This window comes from Triturus cristatus, chromosome 1_2 (genome assembly GCF_964204655.1).
Source record: "Triturus cristatus chromosome 1_2, aTriCri1.1, whole genome shotgun sequence".
In the NCBI taxonomy this organism is placed as follows: domain Eukaryota; kingdom Metazoa; phylum Chordata; class Amphibia; order Caudata; family Salamandridae; genus Triturus; species Triturus cristatus.
In genome coordinates, this window is record NC_140580.1 from 1,178,381,889 (window position 1) to 1,178,403,338 (window position 21,450).

The following is a 21,450-nucleotide window of genomic DNA, read 5'->3' on the forward strand; positions in this document are numbered from 1 at the left end:
CACAAATGAGTGTAGGTGAAGCACCTGCCATGTACTGTGTATTATGTCACAACTGAGTGTAGGTGAAGCTCCTGCCATGTACTGCTTATTGAGTCACAACTGAGTGTAGGTGAAGCACCTGCCAGGTACTGTGTATTGTGTCACAACTGAGTGTAGGTGAAGCACCTGCCATGTACTGCTTATTGAGTCACAACTGAGTGTAGGTGAAGCACCTGCCATGTACTGCTTATTGAGTCACAAATGAGTGTAGGTGAAGCACCTGCCATGTACTGCTTATTGAGTCACAAATGAGTGTAGGTGATGCACCTGCCATGTACTGCTTATTGAGTCACAACTGAGTGTAGGTGAAGCACCTGCCATGTACTGCTTATTGAGTCACAAATGAGTGTAGGTGAAGCACCTGCCATGTACTGTGTATTGAGTCACAACTGAGTGTAGGTGAAGCACCTGCCATGTACTGTGTATTATGTCACAACTGAGTGTAGGTGAAGCACCTGCCATGTACTGTGTATTATGTCACAACTGAGTGTAGGTGAAGCTCCTGCCATGTACTGCTTATTGAGTCACAACTGAGTGTAGGTGAAGCACCTGCCATGTACTGCTTATTGAGTCACAAATGAGTGTAGGTGAAGCACCTGCCATGTACTGTGTATTGAGTCACAACTGAGTGTAGGTGAAGCACCTGCCATGTACTGTGTATTGAGTCACAACTGAGTGTAGGTGAAGCACCTGCCATGTACTGTGTATTGTGTCACAACTGAGTGTAGGTGAAGCACCTGCCATGTACTGTGTATTGTGTCACAACTGAGTGTAGGTGAAGCACCTGCCATGTACTGTGTATTGAGTCACAACTGAGTGTAGGTGAAGCACCTGCCATGTACTGTGTATTGAGTCACAACTGAGTGTAGGTGAAGCACCTGCCATGTACTGTGTATTGTGTCACAACTGAGTGTAGGTGAAGCTCCTGCCATGTACTGCTTATTGAGTCACAAATGAGTGTAGGTGAAGCACCTGCCATGTACTGTGTATTGAGTCACAACTGAGTGTAGGTGAAGCACCTGCCATGTACTGTGTATTATGTCACAACTGAGTGTAGGTGAAGCACCTGCCATGTACTGTGTATTATGTCACAACTGAGTGTAGGTGAAGCACCTGCCATGTACTGCTTATTGAGTCACAAATGAGTGTAGGTGAAGCACCTGCCATGTACTGTGTATTGAGTCACAACTGAGTGTAGGTGAAGCACCTGCCATGTACTGTGTATTGAGTCACAACTGAGTGTAGGTGAAGCACCTGCCATGTACTGTGTATTGTGTCACAACTGAGTGTAGGTGAAGCACCTGCCATGTACTGTGTATTGTGTCACAACTGAGTGTAGGTGAAGCACCTGCCATGTACTGTGTATTATGTCACAACTGAGTGTAGGTGAAGCTCCTGCCATGTACTGTGTATTGTGTCACAACTGAGTGTAGGTGAAGCTCCTGCCATGTACTGTGTATTATGTCACAACTGAGTGTAGGTGAAGCTCCTGCCATGTACTGCTTATTGAGTCACAACTGAGTGTAGGTGAAGCACCTGCCATGTACTGCTTATTGAGTCACAACTGAGTGTAGGTGAAGCACCTGCCATGTACTGCTTATTGAGTCACAACTGAGTGTAGGTGAAGCACCTGCCATGTACTGTGTATTATGTCACAACTGAGTGTAGGTGAAGCACCTGCCATGTACTGTGTATTGAGTCACAACTGAGTGTAGGTGAAGCACCTGCCATGTACTGTGTATTGTGTCACAACTGAGTGTAGGTGAAGCACCTGCCATGTACTGTGTATTGTGTCACAACTGAGTGTAGGTGAAGCACCTGCCATGTACTGTGTATTATGTCACAACTGAGTGTAGGTGAAGCTCCTGCCATGTACTGTGTATTGTGTCACAACTGAGTGTAGGTGAAGCTCCTGCCATGTACTGTGTATTATGTCACAACTGAGTGTAGGTGAAGCTCCTGCCATGTACTGTGTATTGTGTCACAACTGAGTCTAAGTGAAGCACCTGCCATGTACTGTGTATTATGTCACAACTGAGTGTAGGTGAAGCTCCTGCCATGTACTGTGTATTGTGTCACAACTGAGTGTAGGTGAAGCTCCTGCCATGTACTGTGTATTATGTCACAACTGAGTGTAGGTGAAGCTCCTGCCATGTACTGTGTATTGTGTTACAACTGAGTGTAGGTGAAGCACCTGCCATGTACTGCGTATTGAGTCACAACTGAGTGTAGGTGAAGCACCTGCCATGTACTGTGTATTATGTCACAACTGAGTGTAGGTGAAGCACCTGCCATGTACTGTGTATTATGTCACAACTGAGTGTAGGTGAAGCTCCTGCCATGTACTGCTTATTGAGTCACAACTGAGTGTAGGTGAAGCACCTGCCATGTACTGCTTATTGAGTCACAAATGAGTGTAGGTGAAGCACCTGCCATGTACTGTGTATTGAGTCACAACTGAGTGTAGGTGAAGCACCTGCCATGTACTGTGTATTATGTCACAACTGAGTGTAGGTGAAGCACCTGCCATGTACTGTGTATTATGTCACAACTGAGTGTAGGTGAAGCTCCTGCCATGTACTGCTTATTGAGTCACAACTGAGTGTAGGTGAAGCACCTGCCATGTACTGCTTATTGAGTCACAAATGAGTGTAGGTGAAGCACCTGCCATGTACTGTGTATTGAGTCACAACTGAGTGTAGGTGAAGCACCTGCCATGTACTGTGTATTGAGTCACAACTGAGTGTAGGTGAAGCACCTGCCATGTACTGTGTATTGTGTCACAACTGAGTGTAGGTGAAGCACCTGCCATGTACTGTGTATTGTGTCACAACTGAGTGTAGGTGAAGCACCTGCCATGTACTGTGTATTATGTCACAACTGAGTGTAGGTGAAGCTCCTGCCATGTACTGTGTATTGTGTCACAACTGAGTGTAGGTGAAGCTCCTGCCATGTACTGTGTATTATGTCACAACTGAGTGTAGGTGAAGCTCCTGCCATGTACTGCTTATTGAGTCACAACTGAGTGTAGGTGAAGCACCTGCCATGTACTGCTTATTGAGTCACAACTGAGTGTAGGTGAAGCACCTGCCATGTACTGCTTATTGAGTCACAACTGAGTGTAGGTGAAGCACCTGCCATGTACTGTGTATTATGTCACAACTGAGTGTAGGTGAAGCACCTGCCATGTACTGTGTATTGAGTCACAACTGAGTGTAGGTGAAGCACCTGCCATGTACTGTGTATTGTGTCACAACTGAGTGTAGGTGAAGCACCTGCCATGTACTGTGTATTATGTCACAACTGAGTGTAGGTGAAGCACCTGCCATGTACTGCTTATTGAGTCACAAATGAGTGTAGGTGAAGCACCTGCCATGTACTGTGTATTGAGTCACAACTGAGTGTAGGTGAAGCACCTGCCATGTACTGTGTATTGAGTCACAACTGAGTGTAGGTGAAGCACCTGCCATGTACTGTGTATTGTGTCACAACTGAGTGTAGGTGAAGCACCTGCCATGTACTGTGTATTATGTCACAACTGAGTGTAGGTGAAGCTCCTGCCATGTACTGTGTATTGTGTCACAACTGAGTGTAGGTGAAGCACCTGCCATGTACTGTGTATTATGTCACAACTGAGTGTAGGTGAAGCTCCTGCCATGTACTCTGCCATGTACTGCTTATTGAGTCACAACTGAGTGTAGGTGAAGCACCTGCCATGTACTGCTTATTGAGTCACAACTGAGTGTAGGTGAAGCACCTGCCATGTACTGCTTATTGAGTCACAACTGAGTGTAGGTGAAGCACCTGCCATGTACTGTGTATTATGTCACAACTGAGTGTAGGTGAAGCACCTGCCATGTACTGTGTATTGAGTCACAACTGAGTGTAGGTGAAGCACCTGCCATGTACTGTGTATTGTGTCACAACTGAGTGTAGGTGAAGCACCTGCCATGTACTGTGTATTGTGTCACAACTGAGTGTAGGTGAAGCACCTGCCATGTACTGTGTATTGTGTCACAACTGAGTCTAAGTGAAGCACCTGCCATGTACTGTGTATTATGTCACAACTGAGTGTAGGTGAAGCTCCTGCCATGTACTGTGTATTGTGTCACAACTGAGTGTAGGTGAAGCTCCTGCCATGTACTGTGTATTATGTCACAACTGAGTGTAGGTGAAGCACCTGCCATGTACTGTGTATTGTGTCACAACTGAGTCTAAGTGAAGCACCTGCCATGTACTGTGTATTATGTCACAACTGAGTGTAGGTGAAGCTCCTGCCATGTACTGTGTATTGTGTCACAACTGAGTGTAGGTGAAGCTCCTGCCATGTACTGTGTATTATGTCACAACTGAGTGTGGGTGAAGCTCCTGCCATGTACTGTGTATTGTGTTACAACTGAGTGTAGGTGAAGCACCTGCCATGTACTGCGTATTGAGTCACAACTGAGTGTAGGTGAAGCACCTGCCATGTGCTGTGTATTGTGTCCCAGCTTAGCATAGGAGACAAGGATACCCAGGCACAGCACTTCAGGCCCTGCTCACACTCACCTGTTGGAGTCTGGTGCAGGGCTAAGCAAGCTTTGGCCAGACTGAACTACCAGGCCATCCGAGTAGTTGGTGGAAGGCCCAGGTGGGCTTAGAGTGGTCAGCGAGCCACAGGGAGGGAGGATGTTCATCATCAGCCGCCCCCAGGTGGCAATATTAATGTTCATCTGTGCAGCTCGGAGAAAATCTTTTCCTGGGAAATGAGAAGTGTGAAAGACAAGTGAGTGGCAGCCACAAACTTCCCCAAACATGCCCAGACACAAACACACTTCATCCAATGCCCCCGCCTCCGATCACGCCTCTGCGTCAGTCATGGGAGCAGATGCTCCAGTTGATGGCGAGCTCAGTCCATTCTTGAAATCAAACACCTAGAGTTTGCGCTTCATGGTGCTTGCCACAGGCCAGTTTACTGGCCAATGCTTATTGCACAGTGTTCCACAGAGCTGGCTTTAATTTTGTACTCCGCATTTTCAGATACGTTGTTCTGCTGTTTGGAAGGTTATCTTGAACTGTCTCATTGAGACGCAAAGATCACAATGTTTACTGAAGCCTCTTTCAGGCACTCACTGCAACCCCAATGGTAGAACTAGAAACTCGTAATCAAAAGAGGGACAAGGAGCGGTTGATGCAGGGATTCTGCACATACACACAACTATGCGCAGGAAACCAGGACCTTGGTGTCAAAAAACCCACCTCAGGACCTAGAACCCCAATCCGACTAGCAATAGTGTCTCATTCGTTCTCCGTACTACAGCGAAGCTACCAACGATTAGACAACCTAGAACATGCCACTCCGTTCCTCTCAGGAGTAGTGGGAACAAGCGCATTCTATTGTTCAAACACTCAAACTAGTCCACAACGTGTGTAATCAGAGACATTGTATAGTTTTAAATGTTTATTTTAAAAATGTGCTCTATAATGCAGTACACAAGCCAATACTAGCAGCAAAATGCATAAAAACAATATAATCAGCATTGTTACAATTCCATAGAATACGAACGGGGATATTATGTTATAATGACAGTGGGAGAAGGACTACAGTGCCATACCACCCTCCCCATGCTAGTTAATTATAATATTAGAAGACCTCTGGGCTTTGTCAGGGGGACCCCATACCTCCAAGTCTTAGATGCAAAGGTTTACATCTCCAGACAAGCACAGCTCTTCTGTTCTGGAAAGATTTTCTCCAAGTGCCTAAACGTGCATCCTGTGCAATACTAAAAGGCTCTCTAATTCAGTAGTGCAGCTGTGTTCTATGTTGTGTCTAATGTGCGTTGGACTGACCAAAGTAGATTAACAGGGATGTTGTTTTCTGACCTTGAACATTATGTGCAGACGAGAAGCACAGAGCACAGCAAGATGTGTGAAAGGCAGACTGTTATCTTGTGAAAACGCTCAAGCAAAGTATTTATGAAAACAGAGCCATGTAGTAACGTGTGCAAAAGCTGCTGAATAGCGACCAAGCATATATGAACTGATGCTAATTTAGAAATGTCCGGTGTTAATCCCATATCTTCACTACACCCTCCCCTGGTCAGTCCCTCGGACGGTGGTGTAATATGAACACAGAGTTCAACAAGTCTGAGCATTAAATAAGAGCATCCATCTCTTGGTGGTCTCAAATTAGGCGAAGAGTGTTGATAAAAAATTGTGCAGTAATGCCAAAAGGAAAAAAATACAGTGTTTAAAAAGTAACAACCAAAAACAAATCCGGCAATGATGGGCGCCAGCTAAGCCAATCCATCAGAGTGTAGGAGCAGTAAATTGCAACCGCTTCCAAGTGGAAATCATTGTTATCGTCTGAAAAAAGAGATGCCATCCAGTTTAGTAAAGTGAAGTAACGAACAAGTTACTTACCTTCGGTAACGATGCATCTGTAAGAAACATTAGTTAGTTAGATTCCTCACCTTAGAATATCCCCAGGCATCAGGCTGGATCCGGAAAGATTTTGTGTCAGCAATACTCTTGCACCTCGCTAGGCGTCTTCTGCGGCTCCGCGTCCGTCGTCGGCGTCGTGATTGCCGGGATGACGTCGGAGTACTTCGACGCCGCTCTTGCGCGCTGACATCTTTTCTTGTACATAGCTTTCCGCGCCAGGAACGCAGAGCCATGCAAGACACTGGTGCCAAAAAATTCTAGGGCCCCGAAAGGGATGACCTCAACCCTAGATATCGGTTCGCAGAACGGGGAGGATGGGTGGGTCGGTGAGGAATCTAACTAACTAATGTTTCTTACAGATACATCGTTACCGAAGGTAAGTAACTTGTTCATCTGAAAGAAACACGTTAGTTAGATTCCTCACCATAGAATAGATACCCCAGCAATACCAACCCCGGTGGTGGGTCTGCAAACCAAGATCAAATCAGAAAGTCCTGGAGAACAGAACGGCCAAAGAAGCCATCTCTCCGGACTTGGCTGTCCAGGCAATAATGTTTGGCAAACGTGTGCAGCGAGGCCCACGTTGCTGCCTGACAAATGTCCTGCAAGGGGACTCCCCGGCCCAGGGCAGTGGTCGCCGCTGTGGCCCAAGTGGAATGGGCCCTCAGCCCTACCCGAGGTACCTTTTTAGCTAAGGGGTAACAGGCCTTGATAAACAAAACACCCACCGAGAGATGGTTTGTTTGTGAACCGCCCGTCCCTTCTTAGCGCCCACGTAGCCGACAAAGAGCTGGTCGTCCACCCGGTGGGTGCCGCCTTGGAAACGCCAACGCGCAGAACTGCTGACATTGCGCATTCTCTTCAGTGGCGAATAGATCTAACCAAGGCTACCCCCACTGCCGAAAGAGGCCTTGCGCCACGTCCGAGTTGAGACGCCATTTGTGATCCATCATGCAGCAGCAGCTGAGTTTGTCTGCTCTGGCGTTCAGAGAGCCCGCCAGATGTTGAACCACCAGGGTGATGCCCTGATGTTCCAGCCATGTCCAGAGGCGCAGAGCCTCCTGGCAAAGGGTCCACGACCCCACCCCGTCTTGTTTGTTGCAATACCACATGGCGGTGGTGTTGTCCGTGAACACCTGCACTACACTTCCCCGGTGTGAGAAAGTGGCTCTGTATATACTGTTCCCAAATAGGTACAGAGTCCACAGTCCCCAAGGGTTTGACAGAGGCTAAAGTTAGATATAACCTTACTCTCTAAAGTGGTAGCTTGGTTGAGCAGTAAGGCAGTATCCGAGGACAGTGTAAAGCATTTGTTGTATACACTCAGTCAGCAAATGGTCTCACACACTCAATAACTGAACTCTAGGCCAATGGTTTATATATTAAAAATATATGCTTGTTTTATTTTAGAACCAACAATTGGAATTAAAATATACTTTCTCAGAATGAAATGCTTTATAAAAATACTTTTGCAAGATGTAATTGACTTTTGTAAACAGTTACAAGTGGTTGCAATAGGCAACACTATTTTAAGCACAATAATACATTGAGTTCAATGGAAGTTTCATGTTATTTGCCACAGATTACTTTTAGGATTACTTTTGGAATTCCAGGACTGGATCCTAGATTCAGTCCTGGGTCAGTACTCAGAATCAAGTGATGAAAGTCGACTTAATTACTGTAATGATTTTTAAACAATATTTAACTATTTTAAAAGTTGACACTTCGAAAATATTTCAAAGAAAACAGTCAATGATTCCCTATGGAAGAAAATTCAGGTTACAGGTACAGTATGTTCTCGTTACTTTTGTAATCCAGTACTGGGTGCTTAGACTCAGTACTGGGATCTTTATCCAAAACAGGTAAGTAATTACGTTTTCAGATATTATACGATTTTTGAAGAATATTTAAAGATTGCAGAAATCGACACTTAGAAGAAATTTCACAGAAAAACAGTCAATGGTTTCCTATGGAAGAAAATTGAGTTAAGGGTAAGTACAGTTGTAGGTATTTTTCAGAGTCAGTGCTGGGCACCAAGATCCAGCACTGGGAGCTCACCTAAGAGCAGGTGAGTAAATTTGTTTTTGTCACTCGGCTGATTTTTGGTGAATATTTGAAGATTTGAAAAGTCCACACTTAGAAGAAATTTCAGGAAAAAGCCAGTCAATGTTACCCTATGAGGAAAATAGAGTTTGCGGTTTAAGGGTAAGTACTCGACTGGCAGAGTTGAGGTTCTGGGCATAGACTCATGGGTCCCCCAGGCTCAGGTAGGTACCGCTCCGATGAAGAGGAGCTGCTGGGAGGGACTCCGATGCGACTTCGGCACGTTGATGGAGAACCCCAGCAAATGCAAGAGGTCTGCCATAGTCTGGAGGTGGGAGATGACTGCCTGGGGTGAGCCCGCCTTCAACAGCCAGTCGTCGAGATAGGGGAAGACTGGAACCCCCAATCTGCACAGATGAGCTGCGACCACCGCCATCACTTTCGTGAACACCCGAGGGGCACTAGTGAGGCCGAAGAGGAGCACAGTAAACTGAAAATGCCCCTGGCCCACTGTGAATCGCAGGCAACGCCGGTGGGCCGGCAGGACGGGGATGTGGAAATAGGCGTCCTGCAAGTCCAACGCTACCATCCAGTCTCCAGGGTCTAGGGCAGCGAGAACCTGTGCTACAGTGAGCATCTTGAACTTCTCCTTCCGGAGGAAGGTGTTGATGCTTCTGAGGTCCAAGATAGGGCGTAGGCCCCCTTTGCCATTCTTGGGAACCAGAAAGTAGTGGGAATAACAACCCTCAGCACTCTTTATGAGATTAGAGGTAAGTACAACACAGTCTTATTTAAGCATACATTAAGTCACACAGGTAAGTAATACAGTTAGGCCCTAGGGGCCACGCAAACCATATACTAAAGAAGTGGTATAAGGACCACTGTCACGGAAATAGGATAGGCCTAGGGAATCGCTGGGGCTACACTACACTAGCAACAGTTAGGAAGTGGGAGGCCCACGGGATTCAGGTGCAGAGTGGAAACACTCACGCGTAATGCGTAAAAGTCGATAGAATTACTGGCAGTTAAAAATTAACAGTTTAAGGACACTTCTGAAGCAGCTAGAGAGTCGAGACTCGGAAACTAGACCCTAGGATAGTCACTACCCTTGTGAGCACCGAAGTACCCAAGTTACCTAGCCCACGGGCTGCGGGTGCATAGGTGTGAACTTGCGTCGGGTTTCGTCGTGGACTTCTATGGATGCCTGAAGGAAAGTTGCTGACAGGCAGTAAGTGAAGAGTGTCCGGTGTATCCCAAGGCTGGGATCAAGAAGAGAGGAAACCTGCAAGCAGAAGGGACAGAGTCAAGGTCACTAGCCAGTGACCACGTGGAACCAGGAAGGAACCAGGCGATGTCGTGAAGATTGCAGGTGAAGGTGAAGCTTGTCGCTGCAGCCACGGGGACCAGGAGACGTCGAGGACGACTAGGACCAGGAGGCGAGCTGTCCCACGAAGGCTCTTGCTGTCGGCGGTGTCGAAGTTGAACTAGGACTCACCCAGCCTAGGCAAGCGGAACCCACAAAGAACGGAGGACTTGCTTCTGGTGCAGACCGGGAAGGTCTGGGGTGCTTCTCTTTTGCAAGGAAGCGGGAGCCAGTCTGGAGGAGCCAAACCAGCAGTGAAGATTTCAGGATGCGTCGTCACAGAGGCCACTAGCCAACGGGCAAGCAACCGGACAGGCGCGGCAAGCAGGAAAATGCAGAAGGGCCCCACACAGGACTCGTGGAGTGTGGGGGGCTGATCTTCGGTGCAGATGGTGCTTGGGGTTGGGGCTTCTCAATCCCCGGTGCACAACTTCGAGGGTGCCTCAGAAGCTGCGCTGGAAGATACTAGCCACTTTTCCCAGGTAGCCGGTCCCACGTCTCTCGTCGCCTCCACGGATCTCAGCTCGGCTGTGGATGTGGATCAGGGTCGGAGAAGTCTGGAAGTCAAGGCTCTGGTCGGGCTCTGCAGTCGGTCCCTCGTAGAACTTCAGCAAAGGGTAGTCTCTTGATGGTGCCTGTTTGCACAGGGTAGCCACTCCTTGGCCACAAGGGAGATTATTCAGTCTTCTTCTTTCGTCGAATGTCGAAGGTCCAGAGTTTCTGTTCAAGTTGCAGGTTCAGGATAATCTAATCTCCTGGGGCCCAGCTACCACTCTTATACTAATCTGGGGGGCTGGGTTACCTGCTAGGTCACACCTTATGGGTGGGACCTGGGAGGGGGTGGTTACACCTCCTTCCCTTTGTCCAGTTTCGCACCAGGACTGGGGCTGGAGTGCCCCAGCACCGGTTTGAACTGGACTATGCATGGGACACCTTGTGTGCCCCAGGCATGTCTCATTCCTTTCAGCCCTCCCTGCCCCAATACACTAAAGTCTGTCTGGGGGGGTGCTAGCACCTCCCCAAGCAGGAAACCTATTGTCCAAGCCTCCCTTGCCGGGATCACTCCCAGCAGCAGGAGGTCAGACTTGTGTCTGTGGCAGCAGCATCCATTTTGTGATGCTGAGGCTTTGGTTAGAGTTAAACAGCAAAGTAGGATTTTAACATGTCTCTCCCTCTAGAAGGGGGGAATAATATCCTCATCACCAGAAATGGTATGGGGGTATTATTCCAAAGTGTTAGACACCTTACACGACATGTTTTGATAAAGCCAAACCATAGTTACCATAACCGTTTAAGATTATAAGGCACTTTAAGAGTATATGGTAGGCTATATCATAGAACAGCTATAAGGACATGGTTCCGAAAGCTGCAGACAGGCTCAGCTCATGCTAGAGCACCATCTCACATGTTACCAAGCACTCTGCCTCCAGGATTGTTAAGGCCTGCCATAGGAGTGGCTGATAGGTATACATGTGTCTATTTTAAGGGTAGATATAGGTATACTATATCTAAGCAAGGGGTGATTACACGACCTTGCCCCAGCTGAGTGATTAGCCAGTTGTGTCTGATTGGGAGGCCAGACCAGGGGTGGCATAATACATGCTGCAGCCCCTGGGAGGCCTAGGGTACACCTATGCCCTGGGTACCTAGGGTACACTGTACAGGGTCCAATAAGGTGATCCTTACCAATTGGGAATGTACCTAGGGTACATGGAGTCCATTTTAAAGAGAGAGCAGACAGCCTGAGACCCTGAATGGCAGGATCTCAGGCCAACTAAGTCGAAAAACCAGCTAGACACTAGGCAAAAAGTTGGGGGTAACCATAGTCAGATATCCACCTTCCTACACATGGCACGATTGAGTCGGTACTTGTCGTACACCTCATCCTCATTCTGTCCTAGCAATGTGAAACGCACTCTGAAGACTCTCTCCTGGACCCTTCTCCTGCGCTGTCCTGCTGCATTGATTCGCATCCTCCTTGCTAGCACGTAGAGGGCTGCCATTTTGTGCAAGCCAACAGGGTCTCTAGGACCAATTTTAAGGGCTTACTGATTGGTGCCATTTTTTTATTTTTTTGTAACTTTACCTCCAGGTTCTGATTCCCCTTAATCTGCTCCCGCTAAATAGCGATTTTGGGGATTTTAGCTATTTGCGATTTTTGATGCATTGAGTAGCGATTCGTTATTAGCCATTGGCACTTGCCGGTAGCTAATAGTGATTTCGGTGATAGCGAGTTCGGTATTTAGCGATTATTTATTTTGCGGGTTGGTTATTAGCGATTCTTTATTTTTCCGGGTAATTATTTTGCGATTCTTTATTTTGTCCCGATTCGTGTTGATGCATTGGGATTCGGTTTTTGACACTCGCTAACGGCCGATTTTACCGATTCGGTATTTTACCGATTCGGTATTTTACCTTGATGCATGTGCCAGTTTATGCTTAATTGCACTGCCTTCGGAATCGTGATAGTCATTCTGAGACCAAAAGAATACGTTGTCATTGAAAGACTGAACACAGTAGTAAGAACCAGTTACAATCAAAGTAGTCACATTAGGATCTGCAAATTCAGCAAGCATCAAAGCTCGCAGCTCGGCTAACTGGACGGTACAGTCCCCTAGTGCCTGTGTGTGAACAACCGTGGACTTGAACTCTCCGTTCACCATGGTACCTGCCACAATCGCACAGGCCGCCGAATAAGAGTGTTTTGATCCTGTAGCCAGTTGTGCTGAACCGTCAGTGTAAATGATACAATGGTACTCCTCAAGTGGGCGCATCGACATAGGAGGATTAACAAATTCATACTGCAAAACCTCCAGAGTCTGCAGTGAGGCGTCGAAAATAAACGTGACATCCGGAGGGGTCAAAGAAGTAGCCCATTGTATCCACCGTGGATGCAAAGCCTTTGAGTTTGGTACACTAGCTTTTGTCACTGCTTCTAGAGCAGGGTACGGTGTCACAACCAAAATTCATTTCCAGTGCGCGTTCCTGAAGGATCGCCATCTGGACAGCTCAAGACTATTTCAACAGTGGAAAACCGTAGTTCTGCCGAAGTGTACAAATGTGACTTGTAACCAATAGGTACTGTGTCACCTTCATTAAATGTCAAGTAAGTGAAACCAACTGCACCTGGCACGATTCTTATCACCAGGTTGGTGTGGTTGTCACGTGTCAACAGGTATTTAGATTCAAGAAAATCAGACTGAAAAAATTGCAGGATAGCTGAATGTTCCGTGAGCCAGCAGGCTTTTGAAAAAGTAGGTTGCATCAAAGCATACAAAGGCTTGATACGCTGGGCATTTTCGGGAATATAAATTCGACCGAAATTCAAAAATCCCAGCAAAGATTGTCGTTTTTTCAGGGTTGTAGGAGGTCGCAAACGTGTGCATTTCTCCAAGAAGTGAGGTGCTAAACCTCGACCTTCATTATTGCAATAGCATAAAACTTTATTTCGGCAATCAAATGCCATAAAAGCGTCAATAAAAGCAAGCAATAAAATACAATGAATTCATAAAATATACACAGTAGAAAAGGTAGTATTAAAATTAGACAGTGCTAATCAGTAATCCAAATAGTAAAGTTAATGTAACCCTTCCCAGAACCCGGAATGTAACTAGAAAAATGCAATAATATGGTCACTCATACAGTTCCTGCAATGTCATTCTGCTGGGCTATTCTTTTAAGAATGGCCCTTCGAGTGAACCACATATTAAATAAAAACCATGAGATGGAGTAAACAATAGGCATTTGCGTGTTCGATTTAAATATCCTGTACACTTCAATGCAGTTTCTGCGAAGTTGGATTAGCCAGCGTGTTCTGGCCTTTCTGTAACCCTTGCAGAAAGATAGCACGTGCAATTCCGTTTCATCGGGGTAGTTACAGGCCGGGCAGCCCCCACCTGAAGGCCCCTCCCACTCGCGAGTAAAGGCGCGTAATGGAAGGACTCCGTGTCTGAACTGGACAAAGTTTTTTTGGCAAGGAGTGGCTGGATCTCATCTAGCACCAGTTCTAGACTGTACCTATATTTAACTGCCAGAAATTCCACCGTCAAACAGCCGGCGGTAGTTCGTCTTTCAAGCTCGTTGAGCTTTTGCTCTCTGAAGCTCTCTATCAGGGTCTTTCTTGCTGTTATTTGGGACGTATCTTTCGCGTTATACCATAAATTGCCCCTACCCAAGCCCTCACAGATGTTCCTAATGTTGGACAACCAAGGTATTGAACCTCGCATACCACATTATGTCAGTTAATTCGTCCCTGTAGGCAGCTAGCTCCAGGGTACTCCAGAGGTGACGCCAATAGAGAAGGGCCTGAGGGCCACCTCTTCCGCTATGGGTCTAACCCGAGATCCAAGCTGAGTGGTGTTAATGGAGTACTGATGGGGAGGCCCAAAAGCTGTCTAACGAAGGAATTCGCTGTTCGGATTAACGGGCCCAATGCACAAGGACCCGAAAGTTCTGCTCCGTAGAGGGCAGCAGACCTGGCCTGTACCTTCTAGATTTCCATCACTGGGCTAAGTGTTTTTTCGGGGCAACTCCTATATAATTTTAAGATACCCCCGTTGTTTGAGTAAGTTTCAGCCCTGCTTTATTTGGACACCCCAATCCATTTTCTCGGTCAGCGTCAATCCCAGGTATACAAAGATGGTTACTCTTTCAAGGGGTCTGCCGTCCAAGCGAGGATTGGGACGGGTGGAGGTGCCTACATTGAAGGCCATGTACTTGGTTTTTTGCAGGTTAATTTCCAGGCCCCGGTGTTTGCAGATGTCGCTAAAGTTGTCAAGAGTCCTCTGAATTCCCATCGGGGATTTTGCGAGGAGAAGCGTATCATCCACAAACATCAGGGCCGGGATCTTGCGCTGCGCCAACCTGGGGGCATCGATGTTCTTCCCTGTTCTCAAGAAATCTATTAGGCCATTGATGTAGAGGGAGAAAAGTGTGGGTGCCAGGACGCAGCCCTGACGAACCCTGTGAGAAAGTGCCATCTTTCTTGCATGGTATGCCCCCACTCTTTGCTGAATTGCTGAATGTAGTTTGAGTGTGCCCTGGACTCCTGCCAATCAGGTGCCCAGGGCCTATGTTCCTTCCCTAAACAAAAACCTCAAAACCAAATTGGCAAACCCTGGCCACATGTCTGCCCCTGGTAAGTGGTACCCAGGGCCTTGTGAGCATGGAAGGCCTCTAAGGGCTGCAGCACTCATTGTGCCACCCTTAGAGGCCCTGTACCCTAACACACACACACACACACACACACTGCCCTGGCAGGCTGAGTGTCTGGGTACAAGACAAAACAGAGTCGACATGGCACACATCCCTGTGTGCCATGCCCACAACCTACACTGCCCTGGCATACATCAGCCACCCCTCTAGCTGGGTGCCCTATGCCAGTGGTGTGAGCACAGAGGCAGGAGCCCTGTGCCCCTACAGTACCCAGGTCCATTCCTGGGCCCTGTAAGTGCAGTGCTGCCATTTAAGAGTACATGGTGCTGAGAGCTCGTCAAACACTAACTCCACAGCACCATAATGGCAACACTGAAGACTGAGAAGTTTGGTATCAAACTTCTCAGCACATTAAACCCACACTGATGCCAGTGTGGGATTTAATGTACCAAGCACCACAGAGGGCATCTTAGAGAGGCCCCCTGAAACCTAACCCACAATCCACGTCTGTTCTGAGGCTGCCACACAGCAGACATGTTGCTGGACCCCTGGGTAGGAGAGCCCCTGCTCTCCTGGGTCTGTAACAATGCACATCCTGGGCGAGGTGCTAAATCTCCTCCACCAGGATGGGCAGGGAGAAGCTTCCAAGGCATGCCGCCTCTGTGAGCTTCCCCAGGCCACTGCAACCCCCCCACTCTGGCGGGAAGCTTGGCCGGAAACCCCAAATAAGGATTGGGGATGTGCCAGCCTGCCAACCCCACCCCTCAGGTGGGGGAGGCAAGGTGAAGCACATCTCCGGGCTCTCGCCATCTTGAAGATGGGAAGCCCTGCTCAATCAGGACTAGGCTACTGCCCCCTTCCCACAGGAGAGTGGCAGGATAGGGGGTGTACCCACCCCCGGACAGGGACCCATTGGTCCCTGCCCTTCACCTACCTGTAATGCCCCTAAATGTAGTATTTAGGGGCACCCTGAACCTTCCTTCCCCAGATTCCAAAATCCGAAGAAGAGCTAGAAGAAAGAAGACCTGCCCTGCAGCTGCTAAGAAGAGGAAGACACCAACTGCTTTGGCCCCAGCCCTACCGGCCTGTCGACCCTCGAACCTGCTCCAACCCGGCATCTCTTGTGGCCAGCAACCTCACAAACCCCGGAGGACCTGGCTACCTTTTGACTCTAAACCCCTGGGACTCCCATGAGTAGAGGCTCTACTCAAAACCTATTCTAATCCCTGGCATCAGCCCAGAACCGCGAACCCTTCACACTCTGCACCCGCCAAGCCTGGCCTGTGCCGGAGTGAACAAAGACCACGAGGACGACCCCACAGCGACTGTGACCCCGAGTCCGGCACCCAAGGACCTCCCTCGACACTCCTGAAGAAGCCTGCAGCCTCAGAACCAGGTGCCCCCCCCCAACCACGATCAACAGAGGGTAAGATTTCCCGACACCAAAAGGCACCCCTGCACCCGGCGCCCCGCGGCCCCCTGTGCCCAATCCCGGGGTACCTACCTATCCTCCAACTACCCAACTTACCTCTCAAAGTGGTGGTGGCACCTGAAGAATCTTCGTTCCCGAGCTTGCAGTCTCTTTCTAAACCGGAGCTTTCCCTTTGAAACCAATTGAGCCCCCGAAGGCTCAAAAGCACCCTGCACCCAGCCGCCCGAGTGGCCCTGGCAGTGCAACCTCTACACCTATCTACTTGCCCACTTGCCCTGAGTAAGTGACCAGGAGCCCAGCTCCCACAGCCGCATGGCCTGCTAGTCAGCAGCCACCAACCAAGGCCCCCCTACCTCTCATAGGATAACATTGGGCCTAACTCGCTCTATACCCGGCCGCCCTTGTGCCGCTGAGGGTGAACCAACTGTGCCTACCTGACCCTGGGAGACCCCCGAGTCTATGCCCAGACCCTTAACTCTGCCAGTCGAGTACTTACCTTTAAATCAATCTCAATTTTCTCCATAGGGTAACATTGACTGCTTTTCCTGAAATTTCTTCTAAGTGCGGACTTTTCAAAACTTAAAATATTCACCAAAAATCAGACGAGTAACGAAAACACTCACCTGCTCTTAGGTGAGCTCCCAGTGCTGGATCTTGGTGCCCAGCACTGACTCTGAAAAATACTTACAACTGTACTTACCAGTAACCCAATTTTCTCCCATAGGAAACCATTGACTGTTTATCTGTGAAATTTCTTCTAAGTGTCAATTTCTGAAAACTTTAAATATTATTTAAAAATCGTATAATTTCTGAAAACGTAATTACTTACCTGTTTTGGATAAAGGTCCCAGTACTGAGTCTAGGCACCCAATACTGGATTACAAAAGTAACGAGAACATACTATACCTGCAACTTGAATTTTCTGCCTTAGGGGATCATTGACTGTTTTCTATGAAATATTTTCTGTCAACTTTTAAAATAGCAAAATATTGTCTAAAGATCAACAGTAATTAAGTCGACTTTTATCACTTGATTCCAAGTACTGACCCAGAACTGAATCTAGGATCCAGTCCTGGAATTCCAAAAGTAATCCTAAAAGTAATCTGTTGCAAATAACTTGAAACTTCCATTGAACTCAATGCATTATTGTGTTTAAAATTGTGTTGCCTATTGAAATCACTTGTAACTTTCTACAAAAGTATTTATATAAAGCATCTCATTCTGAGAAAGTATATTTTAATACCTATTGTTGGTACTAAAATAAAACAAGCATATATTTTTTATATAAAAACCATTGGCCTAGAGTTCAGTTATTGACTGTGTGAGACCATTTGCTGACCAAGCTACCACTTTAGAGATTAAGGTTATATCTAACTTTAGCCTCTGCCAAACCTCTGGGAACTGTGGACTCTGTACACCCTGTACCTATTTGGGAACAGTATATACAGAGCCACTTTCTCAGAAACCCCTCTCTCCACGGGCAACGGAGCTGTGAGTTCGCCATTCTTTCCATATTTAATACGAGTATAGTTACCCTCATGAAGACGTTTTAACTGCTTGCACAGGTATTCTGACACTCCCATGTCTCTTAAAATTACCCATAATTTTTCCCTCGGTACCAAGTCAAAAGCAGATTTTAAATCTACAAATATAAGATAAAGGCTACCCACCCTCGATGGAAACGGTTTTCCAGTATATCACCTGCAGCCTAAATAATTGGTCGATCGTAGATGTCCTAGCTCTAAACCCAGCTTGAAGGGGGGGTTAAGATATTATGTTCCTCTATCCAGGATTGTAGGCGCCCCAATAGGACTCTAGCAAATATTTTCTGACCAACGTCTATAGGACTGATCGGGCGATAGTTAGCAGGCAAGAGCGGGGAGCCCTTTTTATAGATCGGTATTATTTCGGCTCCCGCCCAAGTGGTGGGAATTGCCATGCCTTGTAATATGGCATTAAACAGAGTAGCCAAATAGGGGGCACAGATGGTAGACTCAGATCGGTAGAGATCGCCAGGGATCCTATCCAAACCTGCCGCTTTTGCAGGTAGGATCTTCCCTAGGGCGTCAGTGGTTTCTCTTACCGTGATTGGGGGGGTGGGGGCATCGTCCTGGTTAAAACCCGGGTATGGCAGAGCTCTTGCCATACTTTCTTCCCCTTCCTTGTCCCTTCTATAAAGGATTTCAAAGTATGCCCTCCAAACACCTTCGTCTATGTTGGGTTCAATGGCCGATCTACCAGCCCGGGAGTCAGAATTTAAGATGTTCCAGAAGGACATCAGATAAAGTGAAATTAATGCGTTTGAGGTCTTCCCATTTTTGGGCTACCCAGTGCTGTTTTGCTTTAGTTATGGCGCTTTTGTATGCTGCTCTAGCTTCTTTGATTTTTGTTTTATCGCTACTTTTAATGACATTGATTAGGTCAGTTTTAGCAGCTCGGCAGTTGGCGTTGAACCATTTATGCTTGGTCTGATTGGGCGCTCTCTGCTTTTTGTTTTGGTAGAAGAAAGTGGCCATGATGTCAACCAGATCGTGGTGTTTTTGTGAGATCTTTGAGAGTGAATTGGGGGCTCCAATACACTCTATTAGTTGAGATGTGGTTAGGAGATAAGGGACTACTTGATGGTAAAGTTTGGCCAATTTGTCTTGCGATTGGGAGATTTCGGCCCAGCGTACCCTTCTCCCTCCGTTGGTCAGACTCAGGCTTTGGGCTGGTACTGAGGGTTTAACCTGTGCCTTCGTATTACCTGGCAATACTATTTCTAAGATAAGGGCGTCATGGTCGCTGTCATGTCGCGGGCTGCTTTTAAAATCCAACACCTTATGCCAGGACTGTAAATCTAGCATAATATAATCAATAATTGAGGTATGGCCCGGTCTATTAAAAGTGTGATTCCCCGGTCTATCAGATGTAGGGCGTCCATTGCATGCTCTTAAAGAAACATTTAGTGTTAGGGATTTATTTTGAGTGCTAACGGGGTCCAAACCCTTACTGGCGAGATGTTAGGTTCGGGAATGGACCAGTATTGGTCCTCCTCGTCTAATTGACCTGTTACCAAGCCGTCCAGGGGCTCAAATTGGCAGTTAAAGTCGCCGCCAATGATTACTCCGCAATTTAATGGAATGGTTGGGAGGAGGATATTAAGTTGGTCCAGGGTACTAGACTCTTGGCCCCTGGACGGCGGGCGCGAGTATAGATTTATAAGCAGAATGCTTTGTTTTGACTGAAAAGTTAAAAGGACACAAAGAATATCGTGAGAGGAACTTTCAATAGATTTTGCCTCACAGCCTAAATGAGCTCCAACCCAAGTGGACAATCCTCCCGAGTGTCTACCTCTCCCCGTATGGATCGCTGGGATACTAAAGACCGCGTACCCCTGCCTACTCAATTCATCCCATGTTTCTTGGAACATACAGATTTCGTGGTGTTCGATGAAGAGTCCCCATTCAGGGTTCTTCAGTTTAGATGTTAATCCTGCTATGTTCCAAGAAAGTATTTTCACACTTGGGGTGTGCGCTATAGTGACGTGTATGGGGGGGGGGTGTCGATTATACTATCTAAAGTGGACTCTTTTTGGAAAAGTGAATTTGGGTTGAGATTTAAGTTAAATGTTTTTCTGGCTGATGGAGAATTTTCCATCCTTGGTTACTGATTTACGTGAGTGCGTGACAGCAAGGGGTTTATCTAAGTTCGGCATGCCCTCAAGCTCTTGATTTATCCACTGGTGAACTGGTTTTCCCCGCCTCTATAGGTTGAACTATGGCCTTAGATAGTGTTAAATAGTCACTCCTTTGGGCAGTCCCTCTTGCCTGTATGGTACGCGTGCTAGTTTGAGCTCTATCTTGTATGGGGGCTACCACTTTCGTTAGTCAGTCTACTGCCTCAAGGGGGCTGAACCTATTACTCAGTGGAATATTAAATAATAATGGTGTTGTTTGCGCCTGCAGAGGTGTGAAAAATTGGATATTCAGGTTCGTGACCACTTCGAGTAATAAGCTCCTCTGGACTCTTGTGGATGCTGACCAAAGGGATAAAAGTAACCTAGGGGCAATAAGTTGACAGATATCCCAGGCCTGGCTAAGTGGTGATCTAAAAGGCAGTTTACAATCCCCCTGTTCCTAGAGACAATGACAACACAGTCGCCAGTGATATCTTTGGATCTCCAACCTGCCCCCCCCCCCCCACCCTACGAATCATAATGATTTCATTTATATCTCTATTGGAAAACTGTTTATTAGTTAACCAATGGATGTATTTGTTCTTCAAATACAAATAGGATTCCCTAGTGCCTGTCTTTAAATTCAGGGACTCCAGCTAAAATGACTACGTAAGGGATTGAGGCTGGGGGTAGATTAATGCATGGAAGGGCTGTCCCTGCCTCATAGGGTCCCTCCTGTGGCCTGCTCTTTTGCCTGTCCCCTTGCACCAGTGGAGGAGCTTTCAGAGGCTCCGACAGCCCCCCCCCCCCAGCATTAATCATTTTCTTTCTGTGCTCCCTGCTTAATCTCCTGCCCATGAGTAATATTTCCTTTCTCCACCCCCTTAGGGCTGCTGTGTTGCTTTCCCTCCTTCTCCTGATTTATTTGTGGTGTTTTGTTAGGAGGGGGCGTACAACCGCGTCCGTGACCCAGGCTGGCTGTTCTGGGCCTCCATTAGATAGGGGGCTATGATCTTTAGCCTTTGCGGCGGTAGCAGTCTCAGGGGCTGGAACTTTTTGTTTAGGCCCTCTAGATAGAAATGGCTTTAGTGGTTCCTTTTTTTGGGCGGGTCCCCAATGGGTAAAAAACGTCCACCCTGCTTTCTACGGAGGGTCCTGTGTCACATAAGGTGAGTTGCTGGTCCGTGATGAGGAGGGAGTCTGTTAAATCAAGTGGACTAGGAGGTGCCGCAAGATTAGGTGTGAGGGATAGTCGCCTTTCAGTTAGTTCAATCTCGTTAGCCACTACGCCAATGGCTCTCTGGAGCATCCAGTCTATTGATGTCTGTTGGATAAAGG

The 21,450-nt window shown here is 47.3% G+C and overlaps 1 protein-coding gene across 2 annotated transcripts in view; it reads right to left on the reverse strand.

Annotated features, from left to right (window-relative positions):
- The window catches only part of PKN3 (protein kinase N3), a 391,919-nt gene that overhangs the window by 182,213 nt on the left and 188,256 nt on the right, over nucleotides 1-21,450 (reverse strand). For both annotated transcript variants that reach the window (XM_085614062.1, XM_085614063.1), the window contains exon 11: nucleotides 4,588-4,777. In XM_085614062.1, the coding sequence (XP_085470188.1) occupies nucleotides 4,588-4,777 (190 nt within the window). The remainder of the gene's footprint in view (nucleotides 1-4,587; nucleotides 4,778-21,450) is intronic.